This window comes from Populus alba, chromosome 3 (genome assembly GCF_005239225.2).
Source record: "Populus alba chromosome 3, ASM523922v2, whole genome shotgun sequence".
NCBI lineage: Eukaryota > Viridiplantae > Streptophyta > Magnoliopsida > Malpighiales > Salicaceae > Populus > Populus alba.
This window is the reverse complement of record NC_133286.1, coordinates 14,600,427-14,614,793: the sequence shown is the minus strand read 5'-3', so window position 1 is coordinate 14,614,793 and position 14,367 is coordinate 14,600,427. Positions and strand designations below refer to the sequence as shown.

General features: G+C 30.0%; 1 protein-coding gene across 1 annotated transcript; it reads right to left on the bottom strand.

The window, feature by feature from the left end:
- Window positions 1-2,843: 2,843 nt before the first annotated feature.
- Window positions 2,844-3,930, bottom strand: LOC118028577 (auxin-responsive protein SAUR36). The gene has a single exon (XM_035032200.2). The coding sequence runs from the start codon at window positions 3,495-3,497 to the stop codon at window positions 2,967-2,969; it is 531 nt and encodes a 176-aa protein (XP_034888091.1). The 5' UTR covers window positions 3,498-3,930; the 3' UTR covers window positions 2,844-2,966.
- Window positions 3,931-14,367: the final 10,437 nt, after the last annotated feature.

Below are 14,367 nucleotides of genomic sequence, written 5' to 3'. Positions count from 1 at the left end.
TTTATTTATGGCAATAAATAAAGCGTAAAATCAATTGATTTAGTGATTTGGAAATATTGTCTCTATCCTATAATGAGACAATAAGAAGAAAAGACAAAGTAATAATATTAGAAATTTGGTGAATACAAATAAAATATTAATGAAATTTTTTTTTATTAGTAGATTGCATTGAATTTTACCGATAGACTTTTTTCATCTCTTTCATCTCTATATCCATGGGTAAACACTGATAAAAATATTTTATTAGTATATACAAGGAAATTGCAGTGAGAAAAAAAACAATAAAATACAATGATGTGTAACTTTTATCGACAGTACTTTTACCAACAAAATTAACTTGATTGTAAAGTTTGTCCATAAATATACCGACAGAAATAATCTCTTGGTATATACTGATGAAATTACAAATGATATTTTATTGGGATTCAAAAGGCAAAACATATGGTGATGTGATACTTTTTACAAATAAAATGACCAATGGAATGCTCAACAGAATAATTTTGTAAGTAAATCCATCGATAATATTTAATTTATAACCTAGTGATCGACTATTCTCTCCCCCTCCTCTCATTTCTTCTTTTTTCTTATGCATTTTTTTTTCTACATCAAATAGCCACCCCCTTTAATCTTAATACAATTTAACCTCTCATAACAAATTTGGACACCATAACACTCAATTTGTTAACATTCATGTTCTAATTCAAATCTTATTGAGGGTTTTCCACCTTAAATAAGCAAATCTATCTTTTTTTTTTTTTTTTAATTTGAACACAATTTTTAAATGTTAATTTTTTTTTTGTATATTTTGTAGTGTATTTTTATTTGTTTTATAGTTTTTTTCTTATACAATTTTATTGTATGGATTTATGATTTGTACACGTTATAATTTGTTTTAGAGTTTTGTAAAATTGTATTTATTTGTAAATTGATGAAACTTATGTTGAATTTTTATTTTCATGTTTTGTGAATAAATAAATAATGACTTGTTTAACTGGTTCATTTTTATATTTTATCAATTTTATTGTCAAATTGTAATTTTCGATAAATGTGTAAAATTTTTTAATTTATGTAGATATATAATCGATTAATGAATTAAGATAATTATTAAAATAGATTGAATAAGATTGAGCTAAACTAATATTTTTACAAATTTATTTAGTTAACGTAGTTAATTAATACATGTTGTTATCATTATTTAAATAGATTGGATATACGTAATGGATAATCATTTATAAATGTATCGAGATTCACCTTAAAGGTTGTAGAGGATGAATTATTATATTGGAGTTTAAAGTTTTATTAATTACGTGTTATCTAATTCGAGAAATATTAATGCAGACGGTATTAGATATTCATGCAAGAGGTGTAAGAATAAAAATTTATTGATCCAGATGTTATAATAATGCATCTTTTACAAAAAAAAAATGTTTATGGAGAAATACATGTGTTGGTATGCACACAAAGAACCATATGTTCCTCACGATACCATGGTAGAAAAGATGATTGTGTCAACTTCTAGTGATAATGATGTGTATGGAATTGTAGATGACAATATTAATTCTTATAGAAATATGGTTATGGATGCGGTGAGAATGAATCAGGATCATGCTGATCAATGTTCAATCATAAATGAAGAACATAATACAGACACAACCAAGATTTTTAATCTTTTAAAGATTTCAAAAATCATATGGGATGGTTGCACAAATTAAAGTAAATTATCATGTTTTGCTTAGGTGTTTACCATTATGTTAGATCATGGGTTGAGTAATGTCGGCTATGAGAAAATTGTTAAATGATCGAGAAGCATTTCACCTTAAGGAAACAGGGTGAAAAAGAATTTCATTGTTGTTATTTTTTAATCCTTTTTTCATGGGAGGAGATAGAGGAGTCACCAAATTCCCGTGATGAGAGAAAAATAAAAATTTGACGACGATTTCGGCCACCAAATAAGTTAAAATTGGTTTCAACGGGTTTTACAAAGTGAGAGGAGTAGTATGATAGTTGTTTTAAACCTGTTGTCTTCCCCTTTAAATAAGACAAAAAAATAACAAGCCTAAGTGCAGTGGCCTGGGCTTTAAGGCCCACGCTCTTAGACTTTTCCTTTATTGATACTTCTTCTTCTTCTTTTTTTTCCTTTCAATTAATACCTTTACATGTCTTTTTAAAACATTTTTTAAGTCTGTTTTTTAATTTATACCCCCCTCCTATGTCATTTCCTTGGATTATTTAATCTTTTTTAAATAATGATTATTTTTTAATTATATTGGGTCTTTAATTTTTCATGAGTTAATATGATTTATCTGTAATTTTTTTTTAATAATATTTAATACAAATTAAATTTATTTTTAAAAATTAAAAAATGTATATTTTTTATGATATTTTTTAATGTGTACAACCTTACAAATTATTGTTTTCCTTTTATTTTATTCAATAAGTTTTATATGTTTGTTGATTTTTGTTACAAATTGATTTTAATAAATAAATTTATTAAACACAGCCGAGTAAATGACTCCTGTTGCGCTTATAAATATCTTGATTTATATTTATCTTTAAAATTTTTAAATTTATTTTATTTATCATTAATTTTTTATTATTGAATTATCCCGATCTCGTGATTTAGAATATATGATAGAAGTGTAACCTAAACATATCTCATGTCTAGATCATGAATTTCATGTTTTAACTTAACTTTTTCTAGGACAATATTTTTTTTTCATTTATTTTTTTTTATTATCATTGCCTATATATATTTTTTTTTTATCTTATTATCATAATTAATTAAATTTTAACTCATTTTTTTTTTAAATATAATAACTCGCTTGCGGAGCACAAATCCAGCATATCATTAAAAGCAATCATTTCACTTCTTCTATTAATAAAAACTATTGGATTCGAATTTTCCCAAATGGAAAATAAAAATCTTTGTGGTACAAATTCAAGAAGCCCCACTAACGACATGAACATTACCCATAATTGTGGTGCCTTCTCTGTAAACTGTAACCTCTACTTTTGTGGCAATTATTCCATGCGGCAATCCTCACCTTTACCTTCTCAAACTCCGAGTACCCACACGGTATCGTGATCCCACCCGAATGATTATACCCGTATACCCGCTCTGTTCCCTTTAATAGCTCTCCAAAGAGTGGGTGATTGAAGTAAATGACAGGCACCAATTCCCTCTTCGTATCTCCATCTGGTTGTCCCACGTACACGGCCATGTGTCCTTTCGGTACCTCCATCGGTTTCGCATGGCCCAATCTGATGTAACCCGGATCCGAATGCGGAAAACAGAGAGTCTTAGCTCCACGCCGTAGACATCGGGCCATGTCCAGGATCTTGGAAATGGAGTTGAAGGACCTTCTTGGGAGGTCCATGGAACTCAAACGGGCAGGTTTTCTTCTGGGTCGGGCTATCCATTTGAAGAATCTTGCTAGTTTCTTGCGTCCAATCCTGAAACCTCTAAGCCTTTTCATGGCGGTCAAAGTGAAAATCATGAAATCTGAACAGGCGAGCGACCTTAAAATGAAGTTTTAAGAACAGCGTCTTTGGTGTTTCAGTTACACACGTCCGGCTACAGAAAAAAACTGGACTTCAAGATCTTCTGCTTTTGGTGTTCGGAGAATCAAGTTGTCGACAGGCAGGCTTGGCCTTTGGTGTGCATATATAGTGTGCGTAAATGCGCTCGCGTGCGTATTGCGTTGTGAGAAGGCAGATGTGGTCGGTACGCGGTTGCAAAGTGCAGACTTTTGAAGTGGGATTGAGGGCTTGTGGTCTCTGATAGAAGAAGTCAACAAAGTTAACAAACAGGTGGAAGTGATTATAGAAATTAGCCGAGACAGGGGAATTGTAGGGGGTCAGGGTCAGCTAAATGAACGTTCCGATGTTTTCCTGGCTTCGGGGTGTCCCGGGAGGACAGACTGAGTTGTGGCTTGGTTGATTAGTTAATTTGATTAATTACTTAAAAATCAATTAATTGTATAATAAATTATGAACAAGTGTATCTATAGAGAAACAAGCTTATCTCTTGGGCAGAGATTGTCGAGGTCCTCTGGGAGATTTGCGTGTGCCATTAAAACTTGAAGGGTCAACACTTTGTACTGGTTGTGTTACGGAAATTGGGGATTTGATCACAACCACTCACTCATGAAAGCCGGTTGCAATTGCAAGACCGTTCAAAAGTCAAAAAAAAAAAAAAAAAAAAACACTCTTTGAATTTGAAAACTGTCAAATAAAAAAAATAAAAAAATCCAACCCTTTAATTTCATCTTGGTAAATATGTTTCTTCCTTTTCCTTTTCCTTTTTCTTTAAAAACAAAGGTTAGAATTCAAATCCTCATGAAAATGAAAAGGAAGAGAGATAAGATGTCACTTTTCTCTTATGCTTAAACCCTATTTATTTTTATATTTTAAATTTGATTTTTAAAAAATTAATTTTTTTATTTTTAAATAATATTTTTGGGTATTTTTAGATTTTTTTGATGTATTGATATCAAAAATAATTTTTAATAAATAAAAAAAATATTATTTTAATATATTTTCGAGTGAAAAATACTTTAAAAATTAATCAATATGACAATCTCAAATACTTAACAAAAAATTTCCGGTATTGCTCTCTTTTTTTCTTCTAAGAATCTCCCCTTTTCTTCTCTTTCGCTATCTTTATATACTCCCTAAAATTTCTACTCTATATTTTTTTTTCTTTATTCTCTCTTGTCCTATCATTTTAAGTTGCTTAGGGAAAAAGGTTAATAAAATTCATGTTAGTCCTTCACCCCTCTTTAACTATCATTATACTCATTAAATTTTTTATTTGTTTGGTTGTTTTTTTTTTTAATTTCTTAAGAAAAATTATAAATACAAAAAAAATAAGGAAAAAAAATAAAAAACTATAAAATGACTAGAAATTGATCGAATTGTGTTGAAGATATATTTTTAAGAATTTTATATATTTTTTCATTATTATTTTTGAAAATATATTCAAAACATGGGTGAAAACCAGTTACAACAATCTATATCATATTCATGCTATTCCGGTAAGGTGACTATTGAAAAACAATTTATTCATTTGAATTGATTTAAATTGGTATCTATTGAATTCAAGTTAAATCGTCATCATCATGGCCTACTTCTATTTTACCCTCTTCTAGCTGTTGATTGAATCGGTTTTTCTTTTCCTCCGTTTTTTTATTTTATTTTATTGTTATGGATGAGGCTGGAGCCTAAAATAAAAGTCCACAAGGCAACAACAGATCTAATTATATATTTTATAACAATTTATTTTTATGTTTTAAAAATATTTAAAATATTTAATTTTTTTTTTATTTTAAATTAATATTTTTTTGATATTTTTAAATTATTTTGATGTGTTCATATTAAAAATAATTTTTAAAAATAAAAAAAAATATTATTTTAATACATTTATAAATAAAAAACACTTTAAAAATCAATCATAACCACCCTTCCGACCATAAATTTACCACAAACATCTTTCCACAAGTCGTACTTCGTAGAATCAGGAGGCACAAAAAAGAAACAGGTTTATACACACATGTACCAAGAGTTGCTGCACAACAGTTCGCTTCAATATCTACAAGAGTAATATTCACAGACCAATCGCTGTTAAACATATGAACTGTGTACCTCAAAAGAGAATTATTAGCACCAATGCCTTCTAATTAATAACTTGGCACTAATAAGCTGTAAGGCAGTACGGAACCAACTTCCAGATGAAGAGCCCTGACTCCGTGATCTCCACTTGAAGACCAGATTGGACTTTAGAAGGCCTTAATGGAAGAGTTTTACAGCCTAATTAACTAGCGAAAATGAACTCTCCTTCCAAAAAAAGGAGCATGCTCCACAGGAACAATGTATTTCTTTTTTGATAGACAATGGCCCTTACTTGCATCTAACATGCCGGGAGTTAATTAGTGTTCGATTAGTGCATCTAATACCCGATTAAAACATGAAATTGCAAATTAACAACTGGCCAGATTTTATGAGACAAGCAAACAGAATCTGAACTCCTGTCCTTCCGTTGTTCCCGGAACTTAAGCTCCGTTGGGACTGAACATAGTATACATGTCCACTTGTGTATTTATCTACTTGCAAAGAAACTACCTTCATGTATCATCCATTGTTAGTTAACAAAACCCTACAATAAATGCTCGCATAAACCACCAATATCTATCACAGCGAGAATCTCGTAGTGCTAATATTGATTAACATTACATAAGATAAAATTAATAAATAGACTTTGCAATCTGGACAATATATCTATCTGATTACTGTCTATAATTTATTTGTTAAGAAAATAGATATTTATACTGTAATCAGATTTTGTCTTGCTATCAAGCCACGGAGACAAAGTATTCAGTTGCGTCTGTTGGAAAGACTCCGAGCTAGGGTACACGAACAACAGGATTCTAAATAAATCTCTCGCACGGGACAAGATTCATGCCTTACTCCTTGTTTTGTTTTAATAATGAATTAGCGTTTTCTTTCATAAGCTTCGTGTATCAATAATTCTTCTTTCATTGGATTCTAAATAAATTATCTTCACCAAACCTAACCTAAACTAGTTAATACGTTTATAATTATTATTATTATTTTTATGGGATAGCCCCTCTCTGAAAATTAAATCTTGGACAACAACAACCTAGCTAGTTGTGCTATAACATGCCAAAAGTGTTTTTACCGCTGTTTGTTAAGCGGCTGGTAAGCCCCAAGAAATTGAACACCTCAAAGTTCAAGGCTCAAGAGACTCCTTGGGGGTAGTGGTGCAACCAGAGTTGCCTTATATGTAGTTAAGTTTGCATTACTTTTTAGAATTTGTTTGACATTATGGTTGCAGTTGCTTTTCAAATAACGTTTCGTACAAAAATAAATGTCAATAATGTTTTATTTATTTTTTAAAAATTATTTTTGATATCAGCACATCAAAATTATTTGAAAACACTAAAAATATATTAATTTAAATTTAATAAAAAAATAAAAAAATTTTAAATTTTTTTAAAAATACTTTTTAAAATGCAGAAACAAACATGCCCTTAATTTTCCAAGCCCATTAAGTGCCAGTTAGGAGCAAAGTGGTGAATAAGCTTTCAGGTTCATCGATGAAGCTCCTGAAAGCCCATTTGAAAAGGCTACGTAGGGTAAAATTCAAAGGGCCTCCTTTAAAATAGAGCAGGGTTCCCGATTCCTAAATCCCTATTCAGTTAAATTCATGCCCCTTCTGTATAATTTACTCATGGGATTGATTAAAGATTCAACCTTTTTGTAGTCATGTGTCGGCATATTTTGGCCGAATGATACTTGTAACACATAAGCTATGTTTGATTGGGCAATGCCATACTTTTGTTCGAGGAATTTGGATTATGTACTCATACTTGGCTTGTTCGTTCTCATTAGTATCACCAACTATAACATGATTGTGAGAACCACTCCAATAACTCTTCTAACTCACCTAACAACATGGTATCATATGTATTTTTTGGTGGAGATGAAATTAAGCTGTCATTGAGAGGTGGTGATCCATGTTTTCTCCAATCCGTTTTTGATTGCTAAAAAGCAAAACATGCCATGCCATGCCGAGCTTCTCCCTCTAATCACTACAAGATAGAAGCTTTATTTGATTCTATTTTATAGCTCTAAAAAAGATGCTAAAATTGTTTAAAGTTTATTCTACAAATACAGAAATTACAGCTGACACTAGGCGTTGTCACTTTCATCCTTAATTCGAGACGTTAGGGTATATAGGTTGTGATTAGTGATTAGTGACTAGTGACTAGCAGGGGGAAGAAGAACGACTGAACAAGCTCCACATCTCCTTTTGGGTTCAGGTGTGGACACAAGTATGAAGCACAAAGCCTTATAAAAGGATTCTGTACTGGTGACCTTATCTAGAGAAGCCCCACAGCCACAACAACACAGCCCTACGATGATTGCTTCTTCTTCAACTGTAACTGCTTTGAGGGACAGCACAAATCCTTCTTCTTTATACACGGTGCACCTAATTCTCTAGAAAGAACAGTTCACATTGGCCTCGTAAAAGGTTGTTGCCTGTAAACCATAAACGAGTGCCCATATCCAAGGGCTTGGAGGAAAAGCAACAGACATGGCAACCTGGATTATTGGCGAGAGAGAGAAATTTGTGCTTTCAAACTGCACGTATCTGCTTTGCAGCTGGACCGCCTAAATGAGCACATCGTTTCATTAAATAATTACACATAAATATAGAGAGTGTCTTAGGTTTAGTTTTCTCCGCATTTTCAAAGCTTTGTCTTACACCAAAAGAACTCTATACTTATCTTGATCATTATGGATACTACACATAAACCTCCAACTGCAGGGATATATGTGCCATCTAGAAACCCAAGAGTAGCAAAATGATCCTTCTAAGGGCCTGCAGTACCATTAGAACAGATTGATATTGCATTAGAGCTGTTTTATTTTGTTGATCATCTATTCCATTAGAACAGTACTGGATCATATGCTATCATGAAAACACATCTTAATTAGTTGACTCCTGTATTTCACTTCTGTCCTTCTCCACCAACACCAATATATTCTCACAGCTGATCTTCCCCTGCATCATATTGTTGAAACTTCATTTTTCGAACTAGTCGCAATGCATCAAGTTATTGGGCCAAAAATATATTAGTACATAGTCCTACAGTTCATGGCTCAGGGCGTGTGAAAATTTAATTATAGTAGAATCTCAAAACTTGGAGACAAAATCTTTCAAGATCAATCAACTAATTGAATGGATGTATGCCAGTGGAAAAAGAATTTTGTCCAGTTTCGCTATTTTGTCTTGGTATCATAAACTTTACACTGTGCAATATGAATGTTAGGAAAATAAAAATGTAATATAAGGCATAATGCTGGCCGCAAACTAATGATCAAAAGCCTATCATAATCAACGTCCTAGTTTTTATGATCTTACCAACGCATGTATTCATTGCATTTTCAGATTATTCTAGATATGTTGGCATGTTTCTTATGCTAAAACAAAGCTGGTCCCTTTATTTCACTCAGGTTTGTGGTTAGTTCTACATTCCATGGATCTCTAACTCAGATTTAAACCATCGCATATATAGGCCGGTCCCGCCCCCCTCAAAGACAAGACTGTAAGCTTTTCTTGAATCTCTTGACATCTCCTTTCTGCTCCAAATGGTGCTTGATCATTACTGTGAAATTTGTCTGGATGAAAATGAATATGATGGTAATCCTTCCAAATTCCACTATCTTACCCTTTAATTTGTTCTCATTTCTTAACCTTATTATTAGTACCATAATTGGAATTATTATTCTGAAGGGGACATATAAACCAAAATGTAATCATGATCTGATCTGCTGCTATGTTGACATAATTGTTTATTTCATTTTGCTAAATTCCTGACATGGCAATCGACAACCAAAAAGAGCCACGACCATTGAAAATGACATCGAAATTGTAATTATTAGCCATCACACCTTGAGCAACAAACAGTGAAATGATGCTGCTGCTCCTGTGTGCATGAGTTTCTGTGCAGGAACAGCAGACCTTTGAAGTCAACAGTCAACTAAATAAAGGTATTGTTATATATTATATTTCACACTTACCATTGTTTTATTTGTTATGATCATAATTAGAGAGGTGGGGTTTGCTTTAGCTAACTCTTAACTAAAATATGCTATGCTATGAACGCGTCCCTTGATTATATTCTGAAAACAGACTAAATTAGCAATAAAAGTTATAGCGATTAGATCTGAAAATCAAGTTTGTAGACAGACGGTGGTACATTGGGTTGTTTAATTTGGGATCACAATGGAAGAGGAAGAAAGTGGAAAATAGGAAAGAAAACAAGGGAAGGAAAAAAAAATGAAGGGAAAGCAATTTCAATTTGTTTGAGAAAGGTGAAGATAGAAAGAAAGAAAGGAGATAAACTGATCTCTCATGGGGAGCATTTTGAAGAATAAAATTACTATATTATAAATGTGCATTTAGCTTAAAATAAAAATAGCTTTTATTATGGATATATAAAAGTGTAAGTTCTTCAATATTCAGATAGATTATAAAATAGAAAATGCAGGCCCATATAATATATATATATATATATATATATATATTATTTCCGTTGTACTCTCTGCTTTCTTTCTGATCTTCCAAACAAGTGAAATTTTCTTAATTAAAATGGGTGTTTTTCTCTTCACGCTTTCTCTTCTTAGTTAACATCGTGTAAAACAGTAAAGTATATATAGGACGATGGGTAGTTTCGGCCAAGCTTTGTACAAGCAACTTCTAATCTAATGATATTTTACATGTTTTTTTTTAATTTTTTGTTGAATTTAAGATTTTAATTTATTCCATATGCATTTCGAGGCTTAATGATCTTTGAAATTTACAATAGCAACAGCTCTCAGAATCTTCAAATTCCTACTCCATTCCTTTTAAGGTTTAATTTTGAGATTTTCAAATGGAAATCCAAATCTTATCCACTAAGATATCTCTCTAGAATTCAAATTTCAAATTGTTTAGGAGGAGTCAACATTTTTTTATTAAGAATTTTTTAAAAAAAATCTTAAAAAATATAAAATGGGTCTGGCAAAAGCACTTGATAATTAGTCAAGCTCACAATAACATGAGTTTGACAAATATATTAGACATAATGCACTTGGACTTGACTGTTAGCCAAGCCCTAAATAGTATGAGTTTGATAAGCATAGTAGATCCAAAATATTCAATTATTACCAAGTTCTAAAATTATATGCTTGATTCTAGACAATCCCTTAAAATAATAGTTTTGAAGGTATGATAAATCGTTATACCTCTGCATTTAAAAGAATCATTCATATTGATGTAATGATTTGTATATATCAATAGGTGTATTTGTCTTTTATTGGACCTATCATACTTAATATTTCATTAATGATATGTAAGGAATATTTGTCTCTCATTAATGTTACTGAAAGCAGAGGATTTTCCAGTCTTTTACTTCTCTAAAAATGATAAGGTTCATAAAATATATAATCAACTTAAAACTAAAAATAAAACATCTATGTTTCTTGAATTTAAAGTTTTTTTAAGCCATTTATTGTATTTCTCATAAATATATTGTCTTTATTATAGATGATCTTAAAGTCCTCCTAATTTAGTTTTTCAATACTTGTTTTACATGTTTTAAGGAGAATACTAAACAAAATGCTAAAATAAAATTTATCTTACAAAAATATTGTTCATATATATCTTGCAAAAATTACAAAACCTTACAATTCATTGCAATAGTTTTTTTCACTACTTTTTTTTCCTTTGATTTTTTTTTAAATCTATGTTTTTTTACTTGCTTTTTATGAGATTATCTTGATCTCATAACTTCATATGTGTTATGGATTTGATGAGTTCATCCGAGGTTAATTCAAGTCATTTTTTTTTAATTAATTTTTTTAAAAAAATTCATCATTTAATATTGAATTGATTAAGAATCATCCATGTTATTTTTAGATCAGCCAAGTCAACTAGGTCATATCGGGTTATTAAAACAGTTGTGTATCAAATATATTAAAATACAATTAGCTTTTCTAAATAATTTTTTACCTTTGAAATGCACATAAACACACAAAAAAAAAAAACATATTTACACTATTTAAAAAAGTTATATTACTAATTTGGCTATTCTAAATATTATCTTTGCTCTAAGACTTGACTGAAACAGAACATATAAGATCTTTTTTTGTGTAAATGGCTGTGTTTTTCATTTCCTGCTTGTGATTGATTAAGATCTCGTTTATTTTTATATTTGAAAAAGTGTTTTTTTTTAAATTAAAATTGATTTTTTTTTTTATTTTAAATTAATTTTTTATATTTTCATATCGTATTTGACATTTTAAAAATATTATTTTAATATATTTTAAAATAAAAATATTTTAAAAAATAACAATTACTGGATTTCCAAATACCCTCTAATACTCTCTTATTCCATCAAACACCGCCAAACAACTAGCACGATGACAAGAAGCAAGATGTTCTATATGAGCGTGTGTTTTCCCTTTTCCACGTTGAGTTTATGTATGTTTGACTTGTGCTCCATCAAGACCTCAAATGAGACCAAACACCACCAACAACAACAAGAAGACAAGACAAGAAAGAAAAGAAGAACTTTGTATCTGACCATGAAATTGAGGTGGCACATAAAAGGAGGGACGTGTTAGGAGTTAGGACAGTGAGTTTAGCGAGTCTTCGCAACTAACAAATGTATACCCTCACGTGCTTAAATTTGTGTGAGGCTTTTTTTTTTTTTAATTTCCCTCTCGATTTCAATGCAATCATCATGATTTAGAGACCGTTGATAAATAACTAATGTGATCCCCATGAATCCTTGTCTGCCGCGTGGCTATGCGCATGTACTCTTATCCTGAAACTAACAGAAACACCCCTGTCGTTTTTGGCTCCCCCTTCAACAACTTATGGCCAGGTGGTTCGTGTTTAATTACTGCTTATTTAACTATGTAGATAAAGATTATCGTGCAGCTTGTAATTGCTAGAACATTTTTGTTTTAGTTTTTTTTTAATTAAGAGGAGGTTTACGACTTGTTCAAGATTTATCTCTATTACAAGTATAATTTTCTTCTAGGGAGGAAATTTTCTTTCTTCATTTCGTTTGAAACGGTTTTGAGATTCCCGGTTAATTAAAAAATGTATCTTTTGTATTTACAATTAATATCTAATAAAAAAATTAATAGTAAATACATATAAATTTTGAGTTTTACAATAAATCCCATACATAGTTAAATTTAAATACTAAAAATAAAAATCCAACAGCAAATCTATTTTAAAAAAATCAATTATTTTAAAAATATAGTAGACAAACCATAAAAAACAATATATACGTATCTAGTCCCCATTCCTTTTTGCTTATTGAAGAAAAAAAACTCCCTCTATAACATCCCTAAGTTTTGTCGGGCACCAGTGGATGAAGGTTAAAGAACAAATCATATAACAGATAAATATTATACTTTAAAATTATTGTTAAAAAATCAAAATGCAAAACCCGAGCATAAATTTGAACTCAAGTATTTCTGAATCTAACAAAACACCAAACTCAACATTTTTAGATTTAAAATGAGTAGAGATCTGAACACATCAAGAATTGAAAGTCTTAATTTATAGACCCATTTAATAGGTCAAAAAGCTACCCAATAATCCTTAACATAAAAAGTTAAGAAATTTAAGATAGTTATTTCTCTACACTTTTAGGCATGCAAAAATCTTCAAAAAATCTGTCTTATTTCAATTATCATCAATGTTTTTTTTTAAGGATTATTTTCATTAACATTATTGCTGCATACATAATAATATATAAAACTACTTGATGAATCCTCTATATATATTCTCATCAACATTAATACCGATATAAGAGTTACTTCCATCAACATTAATATTGTGTAAGTAATGTTTCTTTTCATTTATATTTTTAAAAGAAAATAACTCTCCACCCCTTAAGTAAAATAAAAAAAATTCAGGAGTTATAAATATCTTTTAAACCATCCAGATAAAAGGTTTATATATTTTTTATTATTTAAAAGTATTCATATTCTTATAACATTTATCATATATAAATAAGAATCAAATATTTTTTCTTGAATTTAAAATTCATTCACTTATTTATTATAATTTCTTATTTTTTTTTATTTTATTCCTTAGATCTTATAAAAAATCTTTTTTTGTTTGATATATTTTTCTGAATAAAAAGTACTTTATAACCACATTTTCAAACATACACTAAATAAAAGAAAACATTATTAATTTTTGGTTATATAGAAAAGAAGAGAACTTATTACAACCGTTGGATATCAGTTATTTATTCGATCCCTCTAAATCTAGTTCCACGACTATTTATAATATGATTGGTATAATATTAATGTTGAAAAATCCTTAGAAAGATTGAGAAATTGAAGCCAAAAATCCCAGAGGATAAAGATGGCAGACACGTCTTTCTAGATAGATTATAGTTCATGATTGATAGTTTTTTTCATTATGATCTCAGTTTCGAGCTCTAAATTGCTCATATGATGACACTGGAGGCTTACATGGTCGTGCTTCATGCTATAAAAATAAAATTTAAATATATCTGTCTCAAACGTCTGGCCTACTTGTACTGATATTGCCCAAGCTTTACTCCATACCGTTCTAGGTGCCTACACATAGCACATTCTCGGGAAAGTCTTGGTCCAGAAGTAAAATTCTAAACAACCACCATAAAATAAAATAAAATAAAAAATAAATATATTAAGGTTTTTGCACAGTTTATATGCATATATTAATTGCAATATTTTTTTTATGAATAAAAAATATCCAAATTTTTTTCTTGTTATTCTTTCTTATCT